Below are 22,185 nucleotides of genomic sequence, written 5' to 3' on the forward strand. Positions count from 1 at the left end.
CAAAAAGATTCCTTGTGTATTAGAAATAGCTCCGTTTTATACATCACATTTGGCTACCAAAAAAAATCCATAAATTCAGTCCTCAAAACGCAAACTTTTTTCCAAATTAACTCCATAATATCGACTGAAAACATGGCAAACGTTTTTTAGAATCAAGCCTCAAGGTGTTTTTCACATATCTCTTCATTGATACATCGTTCTTGGATACATGCTTTCTCTCCTGAATCCCAGGAGAAAATGACCGCACCTGAAGATTACGCACAAATTTAGACAAAGGACACCGGGCGGACCTCTGGAAAATGTAGTCTCTTATGGCCAATCTTCCAATGATATGCCTACAAATACGTCACAATGCTGCTAAGACCTTGGGCGAACGACAGAAAGTGTAGGCTCGTTCCTTGCGCAATCACAGCCATATAAGGAGAGAATGGAAAACAGAGCTTCAGAAATTCTGCTAATTCCTGGGTGATGCATCATCTTGGTTTCGCCTGTAGAATGAGTTCTGGGGCACTTACAGACAAAATCTTTGCAGATTCTGAAACTTCAGAGTGTTTTCTTTCCAAAACTGTCAAGAATATGCATAGTCGAGCATCTTTTCGTGACAAAATATCGCGCTTAAAACGGGAACGTTTTTTATCCAAAAATGAAATAGCGCCCCTAGAGCTCTAACTGGTTAAAAGCATTATAGATATGTACTTCATAGAAACTGTTACCCTTTATATATTCTAACCACTCTATTTAATTTATTCTATATTAAGGGTCCTAACCTAGAAACTAAGGCCTTCTCAACTTTGCCTGCAGTTTTCTCTCTCTCCCTCCCTTCCTCTAACCCCTCCCTCCCTCTAACCCCAGCCCTCTGGCAGAACCAGGAAGTCCCTCCCCTTCCCACAAACTCTCTTCTGAGGAAACGAAACTGATCTGAGTCTCTGTGTCGTCTGTCTGTGTGACAGTGAACAACTGTCCAAATGGCTCAACAGGGAGTTCTGCTGGACCAGGACCAGTTCTGTTGTTCTGTCTGTCTGGATCTACTGAAGGAGCCGGTCACTACTGCCTGTGGACACAGTTACTGTAGGAGCTGTATTAAGGGCTGCTGGGATCAGGATGATCTGAAAGGGGTCTATAGCTGTCCTCAGTGCAGAGAGACCTTCACTCCAAGGCCTAATCTGAGGAAAAATAACATGTTGGCTGAGCTGGTGGAGAAACTGAGGAAGACAGGACTCCAGGCTGCTCCCCCTTCTGCTCTGTGCTATGCTGGACCTGGAGATGTGGTGTGTGATTTCTGCACTGGGACCAGAAAGCAGAAAGCCCTCATGTCCTGTCTGGTGTGTCTGGCCTCTTACTGTGAGACTCACCTCCAACCTCACTATGAATTTCCTGCTTTGAAGAAGCACAAGCTGGACAAAGCCACCGCACACCTACAAGAGAAGATCTGCTCTCATCATGACAAACTGCTGGAGGTTTACTGTCGTACCGATCAGCAGTGTATCTGTTATCAGTGTGTGATAGATGAACATAAAGGCCATGATACAGTGTCAGCTGCAGCAGAGAGGACTGAGAAACAGGTAAGACCAGAACAACTTGTTGGTGACTGTCTGATAAACAAAGAATTAAAGATACAGTAGGAACTAAATCTGTTTGAATATGAGATCATTATATTATATACAATATGAAATGGATCCACAAATATGAACACAAACCTTGAGTATATTGAGTTTGTTACAAATGTATCACCATTTTCTAAAGTCAAACACTATTATCATTCTGAATGGCCTTTTATGAGTCCAAAGTTCAGTCTCAACCCCTTGATACACGTAGGCCTACCATAAAAACTATAATCATTCACATAGCAACATAATATAATATTGTAAAGGGACTTCCTCAGGATTGTAGACCTTCCTCTCTATGGGTCCTATGTCATATTACTATACTATTGATCTACTGGACTAATAAAGCTTGATAGCTCATTGAAGAGTGATTCTCCACAGAGGCAGCTGGGGATGAGTCAGCAGAAGGTCCAGCAGAGATTCCAGGAGAGAGAGAAGGAGCTGAAGGAGCTCCAACAGGCTGTGGAGTCTTTCAAGGTGAGTATTGTTGACCAGAGGAGACACACCATTTCACTTCTCTCCTCCAGTCAGAGAGAGAGAGAGAGGGGCCCCTATCCAATCCCACTGACCCCACTGTTGGGAACAGGCTGTCTGGACCCCTTTCAGAGAATAGACTGGTTCATGTAACTGACTGGGCTGCCTCATCACATAACCATGAGTAACCATGACGACCCATATCCCTATACATTAACATGGAGCTGTCTCTCACTCTCAATTGAATTCAATTCATAGGGCTTTTTTGGCATGGAAATATATGTTTACATTGCTAAAGCAAGTGAAATAGACAATAAACAAAAGTGAAATAAACAATCAGAAATGAACAGTAAACATTACACTTGGAAGTGATTTGGGGGATGGGGGAGGGTCTATTAGAAGTTAGTAGGACTCTTTTATTTTCTCAGAAGTTCTGAGTTAGGTAGGAGGATTTAGAGTGGTGTAAACCGTGATTGATTACACTCCAGCACAGTAGGTGGCGCCATGCACCTTTAACGTTGGTTTGAGGACCACCATTATATCATAGAAGAAGAAGTTGGTCTGTGAGGGTTTTGTTGTTCAACTTCCTGCTACTCATGCCAGGAATATAGTATATGCATATGATTAGTATGTGTGGATAGAAAACACTCTGAAGTTTCTAAAACTGGTTCAATCATGTCTGTGACTATAACAGAACTTATGTAGCAGGCAAAACCCCAAGGAAAAACTGTTCAGAAAAAACAATCCCTCTGGCAGTTCCCTGAATTGTCTTTGTCAAGGGAAATTAGATAGCGCCCAGTTTACAGTTCCTACAACTTCCACAGGATGTCACCAGTCTTTGGAATTGAGTTGAAGTTAATCATTGGTGAAATGAAGAAGAGGCAGAGGTTAGGGGTTTGATTCAGGGGGGTGCATGCTATCAGATAATAGCTTCTCATGCTTTCGCCGAAAAGCATTTTTAAAATCTGACATGTTGGCTGGATTCACAACGAGTGTAGCTTTAATTGAGTACCCTGCATGTGTGATTTAATGAAAGTTTGAGTTTTATCGCGTATTATTTGAATTTGGCGCTATGCATTTCCCCAGGCTATTGGCCACACGAGACGCCTCCATATCCCTAAAATAAGATTTGAGGACCTCCATTATATCATAGAAGAAGAAGTTGGTCTGTGAGGGTTTTGTGGTTCCTGGGGAGGGCTACTATTCTTTTCTCTTTTGGTTTTCAAGTATTTTCAGAATGTATTAAAGCCAAAGCTAAAGCTTCCCTAAACAATTCAATATATCAGTCAATATATTTTCTCTGTGATTTATTTTCTCTCCGTCAACCGTTCCATCGCATCTTAACCGTCTTACCGGGCGGGCACTAGGACCCGGGGGAGGCTGCTGCACCGCTCGTGACTGTCAGTCCTCCTTGTAGCTCATTGGTTAAGCTGTGGCTCGAGACTGTTAACAGTTAACGGACAGGAAACGGCTCTGACAGGACACATTCATGTCGAGGCAGTGATGTGAATGTGTGGTAAGTTAGAATAGAGAGAGTTTTCACTACTATAGACTTTGGTCATAATCAAAGCTTTGTTAACCAATAGGTTTTTATGTGAGGCTGCCTGTAAGTTACAGTGTAACAGACGTTACTAACGGTAACGGTGTCTTTTAAATTCGACATAAGTTATGTGGCGATGATATCTAGTTAACGTTGTATTTAATGTAGTGTAATGACCTGACTAGATCATAAAGGAACAATTGTCCAGACAGAGGATTGAGTTACGAATTGACGGTTTATTAGCAACTTTACACAGGCTACTGTTTGGCCTTAGCTCACGCCAAATAAATGAAAGATACCCCACAAGCCAATCGGGACCTTCTCTTGTGAAGCCCAGACGTAAGAGAGAGAACAAAGGCTGAACCTTAACTTCCAATGCCCCGCCCCCTCCACGCCACTCCGCCAACCACCAGGATGCCCGGCATCAGAACATCCCAGGCATTCCTGTGATTGGCAGATAGCAGGTTGATTGGCATGTCGGACCCCGCGAACACTGGGAACTGGTAAGTACAACACAACCACCTACTAGCCGAACACATAACACACAGCTGTCTGTGCGGGTCGCTACAGTAGTTTTACTATCTGTGCCAGGCTATAAATGACACAGATAATATCTAGTTAACGTTGTATTTAATGTAGTTTTACTATCTGTGCCAGGCTATAAATGACACAGATAATATCTAGTTAACGTTGTATTTAATGTAGTTTTACTATCTGTGCCAGGCTATAAATGACACAGATAATATCTAGTTAACGTTGTATTTAATGTAGTTTTACTATCTGTGCCAGGCTATAAATGACACAGATAATATCTAGTTAACGTTGTATTTAATGTAGTTTTACTATCTGTGCCAGGCTATAAATGACACAGATAATATCTAGTTAACGTTGTATTTAATGTAGTTTTACTATCTGTGCCAGGCTATAAATGACACAGATAATATCTAGTTAACGTTGTATTTAATGTAGTTTTACTATCTGTGCCAGGCTATAAATGACACAGATAATATCTAGTTAACGTTGTATTTAATGTAGTTTTACTATCTGTGCCAGGCTATAAATGACACAGATAATATCTAGTTAACGTTGTATTTAATGTAGTTTTACTATCTGTGCCAGGCTATAAGTGACACAGATAATATCTAGTTAACGTTGTATTTAATGTAGTTTTACTATCTGTGCCAGGCTATAAATGACACAGATAATATCTAGTTAACGTTGTATTTAATGTAGTTTTACTATCTGTGCCAGGCTATAAATGATATTGCAAAAATTTTGAAAAAATCTTAGTTTATCTTTGTCAAACATGAGATGACACAAACTCACAGAGACAGTGTTGTGGCAAAGCTACCAGGAAACTATCAATCATGGGAACATTGCTCAGATTTGAACATCTGACCCTGCTGGTGATATTGCAGAGAGAAGGGAGTATCTGAGGAGAATTGTTGTGGTCACATCAATGTTAGGAAGACAGGGACTCTCTTTCCGTGTCAATGATGAATCTAGTGAAAACACAAATAGAGGGAACTCTCAATAGTAAAACTAAAATAAAACTCAAACAACTTCCTAGATACATCATGCTGAACTGAGTTTACCAAGAACTATGGTATTGATGTCAAAACAGAAGACATGTTGGTGGACAGAAACTTTCTTTCCCAGAAAAGAGAGGCTGGTGTTCTGTACCTGTCTGTCCATGAGGGAGGAGAGTAGAGCAGGACCAAGAGGTGTTCTGTACCTGTCTGTCCAGGAGGGAGGAGAGTAGAGCAGGACCAAGAGGTGTTCTGTACCCGTCTGTCCAGGAGGGAGGAGAGTAGAGCAGGACCAAGAGGTGTTCTGTACCTGTATGTCCAGGAGGGAGGAGAGTAGAGCAGGACCAAGAGGTGTTCTGTACCTGTATGTCCAGGAGGGAGGGGAGGAGAGTAGAGCAGGACCAAGAGGTGTTCTGTACCCGTCTGTCCAGGAGGGAGGAGAGTAGAGCAGGACCAAGAGGTGTTCTGTACCTGTCTGTCCAGGAGGGAGGAGAGTAGAGCAGGACCAAGAGGTGTTCTGTACCTGTCTGTCCAGGAGGGAGGAGAGTAGAGCAGGACCAAGAGGTGTTCTGTACCTGTCTGTCCAGGAGGGAGGAGAGTAGAGCAGGACCAAGAGGTGTTCTGTACCTGTCTGTCCAGGAGGGAGGAGAGTAGAGCAGGACCAAGAGGTGTTCTGTACCTGTCTGTCCAGGAGGGAGGAGAGTAGAGCAGGACCAAGAGGTGTTCTGTTACCTGTCTGTCCAGGAGGGAGGACACGGCCTGGTGGACCTGCCAGAGTTCTGACTCAATGGGGTGCAGAGAACCTGAACCTACTGTCTTTCTCTCTCTCTCTCTCTGTCTCTGTCTCTCTCTCTCTCTCTCTCTCTCTCTCTCTCTCTCCAGCTCTCTGCACAGTCAGCAGTGGAGGACAGTGATCAGATCTTTACTGAGCTGATCCGCTCCATTGAGAGAAGGAGCTCTGAGGTGAAGGAGCTGATCAGAGCCCAAGAGAAGGCTCAAGTGAGTCAAGCTGAAGGACTCCTGGAGCAACTGAAGCAGGAGATAGCTGAGCTGAGGAAGAGAAGCACTGAGCTGGAGCAGCTCTCACACACAGAGGATCATATCCATTTCCTCCAGGTAACTAAACTGTCTTGTTACATGTGATACGAAATTAACTTCATGTGAAACAATTCATCTCAATCATTATGTTGTCCTGTCTGTCTCTCTGTCCCTCTCTCTGTCCGTCCCTCTCTCTCTCTCTGTCCGTCCCTCTCTCTCTGTCTGTCCGTCCCTCTCTCTCTGTCTGTCCGTCCCTCTCTCTCTCTCTCTCTCTGTCCGTCCCTCCCTCTCTCTCTCTCTCTGTCCGTCCCTCTCTCTCTCTCTCTGTCCGTCCCTCTCTCTCTCTCTGTCCGTCCCTCTCTATCTCAACTCAATTCAATTCAATTCAAGGGCTTTATTGGCATGGGAAACATGTGTTAACATTGCCAAAGCAAGTGAGGTAGATAATATATAAAGTGAAATAAACAATAAAAATTAACAGTAAACATAGAGAAGTTTCAAAACAATAAAGACATTACAAATGTCATATTATATATATATATACAGTGTTTTAACAATGTACAAATGGTTAAAGGACACAAGATAAAATAAATAAGCATAGATATGGGTTGTATTTACAATGGTGTTTGTTCTTCACTGGTTGCCCTTTTCTCGTGGCAACAGGTCACAAATCTTGCTGCTGTGATGGCACACTGTGGAATTTCACCCAGTAGATATGGGAGTTTTTCAAATTTGGATTTGTTTTCAAATTCTTTGTGGATCTGTGTAATCTGAGGGAAATATGTATCTCTAATATGGTCATACATTGGGCAGGAGGTTAGGAAGTGCAGCTCAGTTTCCACCTCATTTTGTGGGCAGTGAGCACATAGCCTGTCTTCTCTTGAGAGCCATGTCCCTCTCTCTCTCTGTCCGTCCCTCTCTCTCTCTCTGTCCGTCCCTCTCTCTCTCTGTCCGTCCCTCTCTCTCTCTGTCCGTCCCTCTCTCTCTCTGTCCGTCCCTCTCTCTCTCTGTCCGTCCCTCTCTCTCTCTGTCCGTCCCTCTCTCTCTGTCCGTCCCTCTCTCTCTGTCCTCCCCTCTCTCTCTCTCTGTCCTCCCCTCTCTCTCTCTCTGTCTGTCCCTCTCTCTCGCTCTCTCTCTCTCTGTCCGTCCCTCTCTCTCTCTCTGTCCGTCCCTCCCTCTCTCTCTGTCCCTCTCTCCCTCTCTCTCTCTGTCCGTCCCCCTCTCTCTCGCCCTCTCTCTGTCCGTCCCTCTATCTATCCGTCCCTCTCTCTGTCCGTCCCTCTCTCTCTCTCTGTCCGCCCCTCTCTCTTTCTGTCCCTCTCTCTCTCTGTCCGCCCCTCTCTCTCTGTCCGTCCCTCTCTCTCTCTATCCGTCCGTCTCTCTCTGTCCGTCCCTCTCTCTCTCTGTCCGTCCCTCTCTCTCTCTATCCGTCCCTCTCTCTCTGTCCGTCCCTCTCTCTCTCTGTCCGTCCCTCTCTCTCTCTATCCGTCCCTCTCTCTCTCTCTGTCCGTCCCCCTCTCTCTCTGTCCGTCCCCCTCTCTCTCTCTCTATCCGTCCCTCTCTCTCTGTCCGTCCCTCTCTCTCTCTACCCGTCCCTCTCTCTCTCTGTCCGCCCCTCTCTCTCTCTATCCGTCCCTCTCTCTCTGTCCGCCCCTCTCTCTCTGTCCGTCCCTCTCTCTCTCTGTCCGTCCCTCTCTCTCTCTATCCGTCCCTCTCTCTCTCTGTCCGCCCCTCTCTCTCTCTGTCCCTCTCTCTCTCTCTGTCCGTCCCTCTCTCTCTGTCTGTCCGTCCCTCTCTCTCTCTGTCCGCCCCTCTCTCTCTCTGTCCGCCCCTCTCTCTCTCTGTCCGCCCCTCTCTCTCTGTCCGCCCCTCTCTCTCTGTCCGCCCCTCTCTCTCTGTCCGCCCCTCTCTCTCTGTCCGTCCCTCTCTCTCTCTGTCCCTCTCTCTCTCTCTCTCTCTGTCCATCCCTCTCTCTCTGTCCGTCCCTCTCTCTTTCTGTCCCTCTCTCTCTCTGTCCGCCCCTCTCTCTCTCTGTCCGCCCCTCTCTCTCTCTGTCTGTCCCTCTCTCTCTCTGTCCGTCCCCCTCTCTCTCTCTGTCCGCCCCTCTCTCTCTCTCTGTCCGTCCCTCTCTCTCTCTCTGTCCGTCCCTCTCTCTCTCTCTGTCCGTCCCTCTCTCTCTCTGTCCGTCCCTCTCTCTCTCTGTTCGCCCCTCTCTCTCTCTCTGTCCGCCCCTCTCTCTCTCTGTCCGTCCCTCTCTCTCTCTGTCCGTCCTTCTCTCTCTCTGTCCGTCCTTCTCTCTCTTTCTGTCCGCGCCTCTCTCTCTGTCCGTCTCTCTCTGTCCGCCCCTCTCTCTCTCTGTCCCTCTCTCTCTCTGTCCGTCCCTCTCTCTCTCTGTCCGTCCCTCTCTCTCTCTGTCCGTCCCTCTCTCTCTCTGTCCGTCCCTCTCTCTCTGTCCGTCCCTCTCTCTCTCTGTCCGTCCCTCTCTCTCTGTCCGTCCCTCTCTCTCTGTCCTCCCCTCTCTCTCTCTGTCTGTCCCTCTCTCTCGCTCTCTCTCTCTCTGTCCGTCCCTCTCTCTCTCTCTGTCCGTCCCTCCCTCTCTCTCTGTCCCTCTCTCCCTCTCTCTCTCTGTCCGTCCCCCTCTCTCTCTCCCTCTCTCTGTCCGTCCCTCTATCTATCCGTCCCTCTCTCTGTCCTTCCCTCTCTCTCTCTGTCCGCCCCTCTCTCTTTCTGTCCCTCTCTCTCTCTGTCCGCCCCTCTCTCTCTGTCCGTCCCTCTCTCTCTGTCCGTCCCTCTCTCTCTCTGTCCGTCCCTCTCTCTCTCTGTCCGTCCCTCTCTCTCTCTATCCGTCCCTCTCTCTCTGTCCGTCCCTCTCTCTCTCTGTCCGTCCCTCTCTCTCTATCCGTCCCTCTCTCTCTGTCCGTCCCCCTCTCTCTCTCTCTGTCCGTCCCCCTCTCTCTCTCTCTGTCCGTCCCTCTCTCTCTCTATCCGTCCCTCTCTCTCTGTCCGTCCCTCTCTCTCTCTACCCGCCCCTCTCTCTCTGTCCGTCCCTCTCTCTCTCTGTCCGTCCCTCTCTCTCTCTATCCGTCCCTCTCTCTCTCTGTCCGCCCCTCTCTCTCTGTCCGCCCCTCTCTCTCTCTATCCGTCCCTGTCTCTCTCTGTCCGCCCCTCTCTCTCTGTCCGCCCCTCTCTCTCTGTCCGCCCCTCTCTCTCTCTATCCGTCCCTCTCTCTCTCTGTCTGTCCCTCTCTCTCTCTCTGTCTGTCCCTCTCTCTCTCTCTCTGTCCGTCCCTCTCTCTTTCTGTCCGCCCCTCTCTCTCTGTCCTTCCCTCTCTCTCTCTGTCCGTCCCTCTCTCTCTGTCCGCCCCTCTCTCTCTCTGTCCGCCCCTCTCTCTCTCTGTCCGCCCCTCTCTATCTCTCTGTCCGCCCTTCTCTCTCTCTCTGTCCGTCCCTCTCTCTCTCTCTGTCCGTCCCTCTCCCTCTCTCTGTCCGTCCCATCTCTCTCTCTCTGTCCGCCCCTCTCTCTCTGTCCGTCCCTCTCTCTCTCTCCGTCCCTCTCTCTCTGTCCGCCCCTCTCTCTCTCTGTCCGCCCCTCTCTCTCTCTGTCCGCCCCTCTCTATCTCTCTGTCCGCCCTTCTCTCTCTCTCTGTCCGTCCCTCTCTCTCTCTCTGTCCGTCCCTCTCTCTCTCTATCCGTCCCTCTCTCTCTCTGTCCGCCCCTCTCTCTCTGTCCGTCCCTCTCTCTCTCTATCCGTCCCTCTCTCTCTCTGTCCGCCCCTCTCTCTCTGTCCGTCCCTCTCTCTTTCTGTCCGCCCCTCTCTCTCTGTCCGTCCCTCTCTCTCTCTGTCCCTCTCTCTCTCTCTCTGTCCGTCCCTCTCTCTCTGTCCGTCCCTCTCTCTCTGTCCGTCCCTCTCTCTCTCTGTCCGCCCCTCTCTCTCTCTGTCCGCCCCTCTCTCTCTCTGTCCGCCCCTCTCTCTCTGTCCGCCCCTCTCTCTCTGTCCGCCCCTCTCTCTCTGTCCGCCCCTCTCTCTCTGTCCGTCCCTCTCTCTCTCTGTCCGTCCCTCTCTCTCTGTCCGTCCCTCTCTCTTTCTGTCCCTCTCTCTCTCTGTCCGCCCCTCTCTCTCTCTGTCCGCCCCTCTCTCTCTCTGTCTGTCCCTCTCTCTCTCTGTCCGTCCCTCTCTCTCTCTCTGTCCGTCCCTCTCTCTCTCTCTGTCCGTCCCTCTCTCTCTCTCTGTCCGTCCCTCTCTCTCTCTCTGTCCGTCCCTCTCTCTCTCTGTCCGTCCCTCTCTCTCTCTGTCCGTCCCTCTCTCTCTCTGTCCGTCCCTCTCTCTCTCTGTCCGTCCCTCTCTCTCTCTGTTCGCCCCTCTCTCTCTCTGTCCGCCCCTCTCTCTCTCTGTCCGTCCCTCTCTCTCTCTGTCCGTCCTTCTCTCTCTCTGTCCGTCCTTCTCTCTCTTTCTGTCCGCGCCTCTCTCTCTGTCCGTCTCTCTCTGTCCGCCCCTCTCTCTCTCTGTCCCTCTCTCTCTCTGTCCGTCCCTCTCTCTCTCTCTGTCCGTCCCTCTCTCTCTCTGTCCGTCCCTCTCTCTCTGTCCGTCCGTCTCTCTCTCCTTCTGTCCGTCCCTCTCTCTCTCTCTTTGTCCGTCCCTCTCTCGCTCTCTCTCTGTCCGTCCCTCTCTCTCTCTCTCTCTGTCCGTCCCTCTCTCTCTCTCTTTCTGTCCGTCCCTCTCTCTCTCTGTCCGTCTCTCTCTCTCTGTCCGTCCCTCTCTCTCTCTCTGTCCGTCCCTCTCTCTCTCTCTCTCTGTCCGTCCCTCTCTCTCTCTCTGTCCGTCCCTCTCTCTCTCTGTCCGTCCCTCTTTCAAATTCAAATTCAAATTCAAGCTGCTTTATTGGCATGAAAAACATTGTGTCAATATTGCCAAAGCAACAATGTATACAATATACATTGTAACAAAATTATAAATGATAGCAAATAATAATATAAAATGGTAGTAAATAATAATACAAAATTAAATACAAAAATAATAACAATAAAATGGTAACAGTCTACAGTAAACATTAATAATTATAGTAATAACAATAATAGTAATAATAAGTAAGTTACTGTTTACTATGCAGATGTTATTATTCAGTGTCCCTCAGGCTATGGCAGGAAAATACATATTTGGCTGCAAGAGGAGCCATTGCTCCTTCGCCCATGAGTATTCTTAGTTTTTCCTCTGGGTTCAATTTGTAAAAATTTGGAATATATGTAGTCATTTCTGTGAATAATGAATCTCTTTGTGAGGAATATTTATCACAGTAAAGGAGAAAGTGCATCTCTGTCTCTACCTCCCCTGTCATGCAGTGACCACATACACGCTCCTCTTTGGGTAGCCATGTCTTTTTATGTCTGCCGGTTTCTATTGCCAATCGGTGGTCACTCAGCCTGTACTTGGTAAGGATCTGTCTCTGCTTCGTATCTCTGACAGAGTAGAGATAATCAGCCAATTCATATTCTCTGTTTAGGGTCAGATAGCAATTTAGTCGGCTTTGGGATTTTGTTTCGTTTTTCCAGTATTGTAAATATGATTCCTTTGATTGGTTCATAATTTTGCTTATTGGAATTCTTTCTTTTGAAGCAGTGCTGGCGTCAGCTTGGTTGGTGAGGTCCAACACCAGCTGACTGAGAGGGCTCGTTTCTGGGCTCAGCTCTTGGGCTTGAAGTGCTTTAAATTGCAGACTCGAATTTGGACTTGAATTTAGATGTAGCCAAAATTTTAATGATCTTTTCTGTATTTTCATTATTACTGGAAAACGGCCCAATTCTGCCCTACATGCATTAGTTGGTGTATTTCTCTGGACTTGTAGAATTTTCCGACAGAATTCTGCATGTAGGGCTTCAATTGGATGTTTGTCCCACATTTTAAAATCCAGTTTATTGAGTGGCCCCCAAACCTCACTTCCATAAAGTGCTATTGGTAGGATTACACTGTCAAATATTTTAGTCCAAATTCTAATTGGGATGTTGATTTTGAATAATTTCATTTTTATTGCATACATTGCTCTGCGGGCTTTTTCTTTGAGTGCCTTCACTGCCATATTAAAGTTTCCCGATGCAGATATGGTCAGACCAAGGTAGGTGTAATTTTTTGTGTGTTCAATTAAGGTGTTGTTCAGGGTGAATTTACATTTGTGTTTCTGACATCTGTTTTTTTTTTGGAAAATCATGATTTTAGTTTTTTGGAAATTTACTGCCAGGGCCCAATTATGGCAATATTGCTCCAGAATATTAATGTTTTGTTGAAGACCTTCTTTGGTTGGTGATAGAAGTACCAAGTCATCAGCATATAGCAGGTATTTCACCTCTGTGTCAAATAGTGTGAGTCCTGGGGCTGGAGATTGGTCCAACATGTCTGCTAATTCATTGATATAAATGTTGAAAAGATTTGGACTCAAATTGCAGCCTTGTCTCACACCTCGACATTGTGAAAAAAATTCTGTTCTTTGGTTTTTGATTTTTATTGCACACTTGTTTTCTGTGTACATACATTTTATTAAGTCATACACCTTACCACCAAGCCCACTTTGTAGAATTTTGTAGAATAGCCCTTCATGCCAAATCGAATCAAATGCTTTTTTAAAGTCAATAAAGCAAGCAAAGATTTTGCCCTCTTTTTTTTGGTGGACGTGTTTATTAATTAGTGTGTGTAAGGTGTATATATGGTCAGTAGTGCGATGGTTAGGGAGAAAGCCAATTTGACATTTACTTATTACATTTTTTTCTTGAAGAAAGGTTTGAATTCTTGAATTCAAAATGCTACAGAAAATCTTTCCCAAGTTACTGTTGACGCAAATTCCCCTGTAATTATTGGGGTCTGATTTGTCTCCACTTTTGTGGATAGGGGAGATGAGCCCCTGGTTCCAGACATCAGGGAAGCAGCCAGAAGTTAAAACCATGTTGAACAATTTAAGCACAGCATTTTGCAACTCAGGTGTGCTGTTTTTCAGCATTTCATTTCTGATGTTGTCTACACCACAAGCCTTTTTTGATTTAATAGATTTTAGCTTTTCATTTAGTTCTTGTTGGGTTATTGGGTAATCTAATGGATTTTGGTTGTTTTTAATGACTGATTCAAGGATGTTCAATTTTTCTATAATTTCTAATTGGTTCTGTTGTAAGTCTTTTTGTGGGATGTTTTTGTATAGATTATCAAAGTAAGTTTTCCAAATTCCTACATCTTGTATGGCTAATTCTTGTGGCTTTGATGTGCTTAAATTGTTCCACATGTCCCAGAACTGATTTTGGTCAATTGCGTTTTCAATTTCATCAAGTGTCTTGTTGGTATAATTCAATTTCTTGCATTTCAGTGTTTGTTTATACTGTTTCAGAGTTTCAAAGTATTCATATCGTAGCTCTGGGTTGTTTTGCTGCTTATGTTTTTTGTTTGACATTTGTCTTAGGTGTTTTCTAATTGTTTTACATTCATTATCAAACCATTTGTCAGAAACATTTTGATTTTTGCTTCTGATGTTGCATTGCTTTGGTTTTCTCAAATTTGCTTTCAATGCTGCTTTTTGGAATATGCAGTTGATGTTTTGGGTAGCTGAATTGACACCATCTTTATTGTTTTGGTACTGTGAGTTATTGAAAAACTGTATAGAGTTCATCATTTCATTTGAGTTCAATGTTTCAATGAATGCCTCTGCACTGTTTGGAGCCCATCTGAACGATTGGTTTATGTTGTAAAGTTTATTGGGCTGTTTTTTTGAATGAATATTGCCGGTTAATTTCTTCAGAAACACGTTGATCTGACTGTGATCTGACAATGGTGTCTGTGGTCTGACAGTGAATGCACTAATGGAGGAGGGGTCAATGTCAGTGATGGCATAATCGACTACACTTGTCCCAAGAGCTGAGCAGTAAGTAAACTGACCTAAAGAGTCCCCTCTGATTCTACCATTAAGCATGTACAGGCCTAAGGCTCGACAGAGATGTACTAACTCTTTTCCATTTTTGTTCAGTATTTGGTCAGGACTGTTTCTATTATTTATAATAGGGCTACTGTACAAGGAGGGGTGTCCAAATATGTGGTGGTTACCTCCCGCATCAGTGTAGTCAGGCTCAGAACCTGTTCTTGCATTGAAATCTCCACAAAGAAGCACTTTACCCTGCGCCTGAAATGTAATGATTTCTGTCTGGAGATTGTCAAAAAACTGATCATCATAATATGATGAATCTGAAGGAGGAGCATAAGCTGCACATATGTATACATCATTGTCACAATAGATTGTACCTTTGTTAAGTTTTAGCCAAATGTGAGTGGTACCTTTTTTCATTTCATTCAGTGCTAAGTCCTGCTTATGCCAAATGATGATTCCACCTGAGTCTCGGCCCCGTTTAACATTTTTATGTTTGATTGATGGTAGTAAACTTTCTCTATAGCCTGAGGGACACTGAGTATCTATGTCTCCACGACACCATGTTTCCAGTAGGATTATGATGTCCTGTCCCTTGATGTTTTTAATCAATTCTGGATTAGTTGTTTTATAACCAAAATGTGAAGAGTATAGGCCCTGGATATTCCAAGAGCTGATAGTTAATGATCTCATTTATAATAAGTGATATTCACTGGTTTGAGTAAAGTACATCGAAAATAACAAAAAAAAAAAAAAATACTATATATATATATATATATATATACATATACATATACATACATACACATATACACACATACATACATATATACATACACATACATATATATATATATATATATACATACACATACACATACATACACATATATACATACACATACATATACACACATACACACACACACACACACACACACACACACACACACACACACACACACACACACACATACATACACACACACACACATACATACATACATATATATATACATATATATACACATACACATATATATATATATATATATATACACACATACATGCACATACACATATACACACATACATACATACATACACACACACGCGCACACACACACACAGACACACACCATTACATATAATAATTATTATAATACCGGTGTCAATACATTTAGGAATATTTGTAAACAAATGAATAAGAATGGAATAAGATTGCACTGTACTTATTTTATGTGCAATCTGCAACCCTGTGTGTCTGTGTGTGTGTGTGCGCGTGTGTGCCCGTGTGTGAATTAAAGGGACTGTCTAGCTCAGTAGTCTGCATATTAGTTGCAGTAGTTGGCGCACCTCTCCTATCTCTGATTGTTCTAGGGGTCTTCTGCCAGAGGTTACCTCAGCATATGTAGGCTGACGATCTAATTGATACATGGTGTGGACTGCATCATGTGGTCTACTTCCCTGAAGGGCAGTGTTCTGACCGACCCTGGAGTAGTGGTCAGAGCTGTGTTGTGATGGGCTGGGTCTAGTAGAGCTGTGTTGTGATGGGACAGGTCTAGTAGAGCTGTGTTGTGATGGGCCGGGTCTAGTAGAGCTGTGTTGTGATGGGCCGGGTCTAGTAGAGCTGTGTTGTGATGGGCCGGGTCTAGTAGAGCTGTGTTGTGATGGGCCGGGTCTAGTAGAGCTGTGTTGTGATGGGCCGGGTCTAGTAGAGCTGTGTTGTGATGGGCCAGGTCTAGTAGAGCTGTGTTGGGATGGGCCGGGTCTAGTAGAGCTGTGTTGTGAAGGGCCGGGTCTAGTAGAGCTGTGTTGTGATGGGCCGGGTCTAGTAGAGCTGTGCTGTGTTGGGCCTGGTCTAGTAGAGCTGTGCTGTAATAAGCCATGTCTGGCTCTTTTCTCCTCGGGATGGTGGAGGTACTGTTGTTTCAGAAGGTGGGGCGGGGGACCTTTGTTGCTGGGGTGATGGGTGTGTGGGTCCCTGCCAAGTGTTGCATCTTTTAGGTCCTTGGCAAAGGTTCTGATACTGTCCTGATCAAGATGTATATTATCATATAAGTGTTGACATGTCAGAGTGGGGTGGTGAGCCGTTCTGACGTTGAGCAGTGAGGCACAGTCCACAGTGATCTGTTGATTTATTTTGTCGATCAACTTTTCTGGGAAGTCTTTTCTTGGTAGGAGGGTGGACACAACTATATTGGTTGTTGGGAACATAGCCTGTGCCCGTTCTGCCACTCTTCTCACTGCCCCAGATACATTTTCACCTTTGGCATGAAGGTCGTTTGTGCCAGTGTGGATGATGATGTTGTCAGGGGTGTCAATCCTGGTCTGACTGAGTAGCTGCATTGCACTCTCAGTTGTAGGACACCAGAACTTATACACCTGGTGTCTAGGGAATAATCTTTCCTGGACTAAGAACTTCCCATTTGAATCAATTAGAATTGCAGTTGTGGGTGATTGTCTGGGTGGAGCAGACTGGGAGGCTGGTATTCTGACCTGGGCTGGAGCAGACTGGGAGGCTGGTAGGTTAACCTGGGCTGGAGCAGACTGGGAGGCTGGTATTCTGACCTGGGCTGGAGCAGACTGGGAGGCTGGTAGGTTGACCTGGGCTGGAGCAGACTGGGAGGCTGGTAGGTTAACCTGGGCTGGAGCAGACTGGGAGGCTGGTATTCTGACCTGGGCTGGAGCAGACTGGGAGGCTGGTAGGTTGACCTGGTCTGGAGCAGACTGGGAGGCTGGTAGGTTAACCTGGGCTGGAGCAGACTGGGAGGCTGGTATTCTGACCTGGGCTGGAGCAGACTGGGAGGCTGGTAGGTTGACCTGGGCTGGAGCAGACTGAGAGGCTGGTAGGTTGACCTGGGCTGGAGCAGACTGGTAGGCTGGTGCAGTGTCATCCGGCTGTGTAGTGGAGGCCATGCTGGTCTCAGGTTCTGCTTGTGTTGTACCAAGCTGGTGGACATGTTCTCTAGATGCAGAGGACACAATGACTCTCTGCCGGTTGAGGGTGTCAATGTACCTCTCTTTTTGTTCGAGCTCCTTTCTAGTTGTGCTCAGATGTACTCTGAGGTCATCATTTGTCTGACTCAGCTTGTCCATTCTGCTTTCTAATTTAGCTATGGATGCTCTGCTCTCCTCCCTGAACTGTTTCATCTCTTCTTTGAGTTTCTGGACAGTGTCCTCCTCTTGAAGCTTCTTCTCTCTGAGTTCTATGACCTCTGCTTCGACTAGAGAGAGGGTGTTGTGGAAACGTTGCATAGCAGGTGTTCTTATTGAAATTGTCATGTCCTTGACTCTGTCTGCTGCAGGTGAGGTAGGTAAAGGGACGTTGAGGGCTTCCTGCTGGGTCACAGAGACCATTGGGGTCTGCTTTTCTCCATCTCCCTCCTTGACTTTTTCCTCATTTTCTGAGATGATGTCAGCGTCTTCTTTTAGGGTAGCAAACCTATTCTCAAAAGCCTGGAGGCTTGAATCATTGCCTTGTATCAATACAGTTCCATTATTATATAAGTTTACTGTTTGATATGTGTTGCTCTGGTCAGCTTCTTCAAAAATGCTGATCTGACATCCTTGGCTGATGCCCCTCTTTTTTGAGAAAGGGAAATGGTTGCAAATAACCTTTTTCCATATGTTCCCTCGATTGGTATTAAAAATTAAATTTGCTCTTGTTCTGTAACTGGTAAGATCTGCAAACAGGCATTCATGGTTCTGTCCCATCAACAAACCTTTGAAACTTTTCTTAGCTTTCTCTGTTTGGATGTCTGGTGGGTAAACAATTTCCATAGCAACGCTGGTGATGTTGGCTACAATGTTGCAATAGAAGTGCTGTTTCTTGTATAATGCTCTCTTGTTTCTTCAGAGGACTGTTTCACTTTGTTGTCCTTTTTTCTTTTCCTTTTTCTTCTGTCCTTATTTTGTCCTTATTTTGTCTTCCTTTCTTCTGTTAACTAGATATTTTTTTGTTATTCTTTGTAAGCTAGCTAGCTTCTTCCAGGAGAGTCCCTAGCAACTGCTTAGCAACATGTAAACAATTCAGCTAACAATTCAGCTAGCTAAGATAACTGTATAATTTTATGAAAAATAGTTACTTTTTCAAAATCCTGTCTTTTTGGTTTGTTGCTTGTATTGTCTTCTATTGAGTCTTGCAGTTTTCTTTTGATTTTTTCGATGTACTTCACTCTAAAAAACCATTTAAATCTCAATATATACAGGAGCTCATTTTTCAGCAGCTGCTCAATTTGGAACTCCGGAACTCTCTAGATCTTTCTCTCTGTCCGTCCTTCTCTCTCTCTGTCCGTCCCTCTCTCTCTCTCCAGAGTTATCAGTCTCTCTCTCTCTCTCTCTCTCTCTCGCTCTCTCTCCAGAGTTATCAGTCTCTCTCTCTCCAGAGTTGTCAGTCTCTCTCTCTCTCTATCTCCAGTTATCAGTCTCTCTCTCTCTCTCTCCAGAGTTATCAGTCTCTCTCTCTCTCTCTCTCTCGCTCTCTCTCCAGAGTTATCAGTCTCTCTCTCTCCAGAGTTGTCAGTCTCTCTCTCTCTCTATCTCCAGTTATCAGTCTCTTTCTCTCTCTCTCTCCAGAGTTATCAGTCTCTCTCCAGTATCAGTGTATCTTCAGACTTACCCAGCATCGTTGTCCGTCCTCTTCAGTACTTTGGAGATGTGAGTAAGACTGTGTCTGAACTGAGAGAGAAACTAGAAGACTTCCTTAAAGGAGAATGGACCAAGATCTCCTCTACAGGTGTGTTGAAAACAATAAGAACATCAACTTTAGACCATTGAAAGTTCCCTACTAGTCATATACATGTGGAATATGGTCTGATGATAACATTCCCTCTCTCTGTCAATGTGTTTGTGTGTCTGTAGTGAATATAGTGGATGTTGTACTGCCTCCAGAGCCCAAGACCAGAGAACAGTTGTTACAATGTGAGTCTCTTTATTGTGAAGTAACTAACAGTCTCTTTTTACTGACACTCCTAACAATCCCTCTAGAAATATATAGCAATAGTAGATCTAATCAAAGACTGGGTATCTATCTGACTCCTCATATTTCTCTGATTTGATCTCTGCTGTGCTCTAATCAAAGACAGGGTAGATACAGTATCTGACTTAACTTATTGTTCTGACTCCCCTCATTGGTCTCTGCTCTTCTCCCAGATTCCTGTCAGCTCACACTGGACCCAAACACAGCACACACACGCCTCTCTCTGTCTAAAGGGAACAGAAAGGTGACCAATACAGACCAAGTCCAACCATATCCTGACCATCCAGACAGATTCACCAACTACTGTCAGGTTCTGTGTAGAGAGGGTCTGTCTGGACGCTGTTACTGGGAGGTGGAGTGGACTGGTGTTGTTATTACAGCAGTCTCATATAAAGATATCAGCAGAACAGAGAGAGGTAATGATGGTGGATTTGGAAACAATAACAAGTCCTGGAGTTTACATTACTATAGAGGTGGTTATTGGTTCAGACACAATAATGTTGGGACTAAAGTATCAGGCCCTCAGTCCTCCAGAGTAGGAGTGTACCTGGATCACAAGGCAGGTACTCTGTCCTTCTACAGTGTCTCTGACACAATGACCCTCCTCCACAGAGTCCAGACCACATTCACTCAGCCCCTCTATCCTGGGTTTAGGCTCTATGTAGGAGGTACTGCTGAGCTGGTTAAACTGTAGTAGGGTCCACATAGATACTAGTCATGCTGGTGTAGTCTATAGCTGAGCTGGTTAAACTGTAGTAGGGTCCACATAGATACTAGTCATGCTGGTGTAGTCTATAGCTGAGCTGGTTAAACTGTAGTAGGGTCCACATAGATACTAGTCATGCTGGTGTAGTCTATAGCTGAGCTGGTTAAACTGTAGTAGGGTCCACATAGATACTAGTCATGCTGGTGTAGTCTATAGCTGAGCTGGTTAAACTGTAGTAGGGTCCACATAGATACTAGTCATGCTGGTGTAGTCTATAGCTGAGCTGGTTAAACTGTAGTAGGGTCCACATAGATACTAGTCATGCTGGTGTAGTCTATAGCTGAGCTGGTTAAACTGTAGTAGGGTCCACATAGATACTAGTCATGCTGGTGTAGTCTATAGCTGAACTGGTTAAACTGTAGTAGGGTCCACATAGATACTAGTCATGCTGGTTTAGTCTATAGCTGAGCTGGTTAAACTGTAAACTGATTTGTTATTAATTAAAATTCATTACAATGTTTTAATCTTGTACATTTCCATGAATCATGATGTCTGGTGTTGATGTATATTGGTTGTCATTCAGAACCATTGATATGTTTTCTCAGTTGGTTCTCTGTCTCTATGTAATTCTCCTCAGTATCATTGATCAGCTTGTTGGCTCGGTCCTAATTGATGTGTTCTCTGTCACCTGGAGCTGCATGGAAAATGGTCCAGGAACTAAAGGACAATTCAGGACTAGTCAGCCCACTACAAGCTGGTATCACTTACTTTCTACTAAACTATATGGTCTGGTTTCCCAGACACAGATTAATCCTAGTCCTGGACTAAACAGTATGTTCAATGTAGATGTCCAGGAAACCGGCCCTAAATGTGTCATCTTTCATCCTCCCATACTGCTCAGTCCAGCAACATTAAACCTGTCCAGCAGGTGGTGGTGTTGACCAAACAATAAAACCAGCAGATATCTTGACTTGCCACTCAGTATATCAGTAATGTTCAGAATAGTACTTTAATATCATTGGAGATTGATGGTCTTTTTAATCCACTATCCAGAGTCAGGAACAGATGAAGTTGGGTCTGCTACTGTTCAGTGATTAAATATGATTTATGGTGATGGGAAATAATAAAAAACACTCAACTTCATCTAGTAATAGTTTTCCTTTGTTATTTATTCCAAGGTGTGTCTTTAACTTGTAAATGTATTGTGTGGAGGTGAGCTAGTGGTGTGGCTGATAGAATAGAATGAAAAGGGAGGAGGGGAGGGGAAATGGGCAGATATATCAGACAGATGAGGGAGAGAGAGATTTTCATCCAGGAGTTAGTGTCTCTGTTCCAAATAGCTCCCTATTCCCTGCGTAGTGCACTAGGTGTCTTATAACCAGGTCTAAAGTAGTGTTCTAGATGTTAGATGGTTTCTCCCTGTCATTACAACATGACAATATGGTCATGACTTTAGTGGTTTCCTCCCCCTTTGTTTTTAGTGTTATTTTGTTATGTGTGTTGTCAGGGTTGTTCCTCTGTGTTCCTCATTGAAAATCCATTAACAATGAATCACAAACTAATTATATTCCAGTTGTGTTTAGACAACTTTGTCTGACGTCCCCCAGTTCTGTTCAGACCCATTGAACTGGGTCACATTCTGAATGGTGACTTGTATTGATAGTCCATACTGGACCTGACTGTGGTTAACCAGACTGGAGGGGTTCTGATCACATATTCCCTCATCTACACAACTTCACCTGATGTTCTCTCTCTGTGTCTGTGTGTGTGTGTGTGTTAAGGGAATTTTTATCAATGATGACTAATTATGTATACATTTCAATCAGGACTGACTATAATGCTATTATGTACTGCACATATGAACTTTCTCTCTTGCTCCCATTCCCAATTGTATATAATATAGTCAGGAGTTTAGAACACTGCCTTGGTACAAATGGATGAACTATCCCTAGACTGTCTAGAATGCTATCTACACGGACTGACCTTGGCTACAGGCGAGGAGGGAAGGCTCGAGAACTATAGGGCCTCTCTACCGGTGTCATGAAGAGATAGAACATTTAGAAAACGCTGACGTCATTTTCAGTTTATAACCTGTGGAAAAATGTGTATATACCAGTACTCTCTTGAATTAAACGCTGTTACCTGACTTTTAAGACCGGGGCTCTGTCCATTCTTATAAAATATATAGGGTCTTACAATCCCATGGAATGCATTGACAGAGTGTTTAATTCTGATTGGGAAACAATATTTTGAATTCCACTAACAATTGGTCCTTCGAAGACGGGATCTAAAAATCCGTCCATCTGGAGGTCCGGGAAAAAAACGTGCACGTTAATATTTTTTTAAAGTTTTAATTAGACAAGTGAATAACGTATTGGGAATAGAAATAGAATAGAGTCGTAATTAAAATACTAAGTCAAAGACG

At 44.8% G+C, this 22,185-nt stretch overlaps 2 protein-coding genes across 2 annotated transcripts in view; one reads left to right on the forward strand and one right to left on the reverse strand.

Annotated features, from left to right (window-relative positions):
- LOC110515486 (E3 ubiquitin/ISG15 ligase TRIM25-like) overlaps positions 1–22,185 on the reverse strand; it is a 174,395-nt gene that overhangs the window by 122,716 nt on the left and 29,494 nt on the right. The window lies entirely within an intron of this gene.
- On the forward strand, positions 1,846–20,488 carry LOC118947084 (tripartite motif-containing protein 16-like). Its single transcript, XM_036972204.1, has 6 exons — positions 1,846–2,081; positions 6,030–6,263; positions 18,652–18,811; positions 18,937–18,996; positions 19,228–19,470; positions 20,398–20,488. The coding sequence occupies exons 1-6, from the start codon at positions 1,998–2,000 to the stop codon at positions 20,427–20,429; spliced, it is 813 nt and encodes a 270-aa protein (XP_036828099.1). The 5' UTR covers positions 1,846–1,997; the 3' UTR covers positions 20,430–20,488.

This window comes from Oncorhynchus mykiss, unplaced genomic scaffold (assembly GCF_013265735.2).
Source record: "Oncorhynchus mykiss isolate Arlee unplaced genomic scaffold, USDA_OmykA_1.1 un_scaffold_121, whole genome shotgun sequence".
Lineage (NCBI taxonomy): Eukaryota > Metazoa > Chordata > Actinopteri > Salmoniformes > Salmonidae > Oncorhynchus > Oncorhynchus mykiss.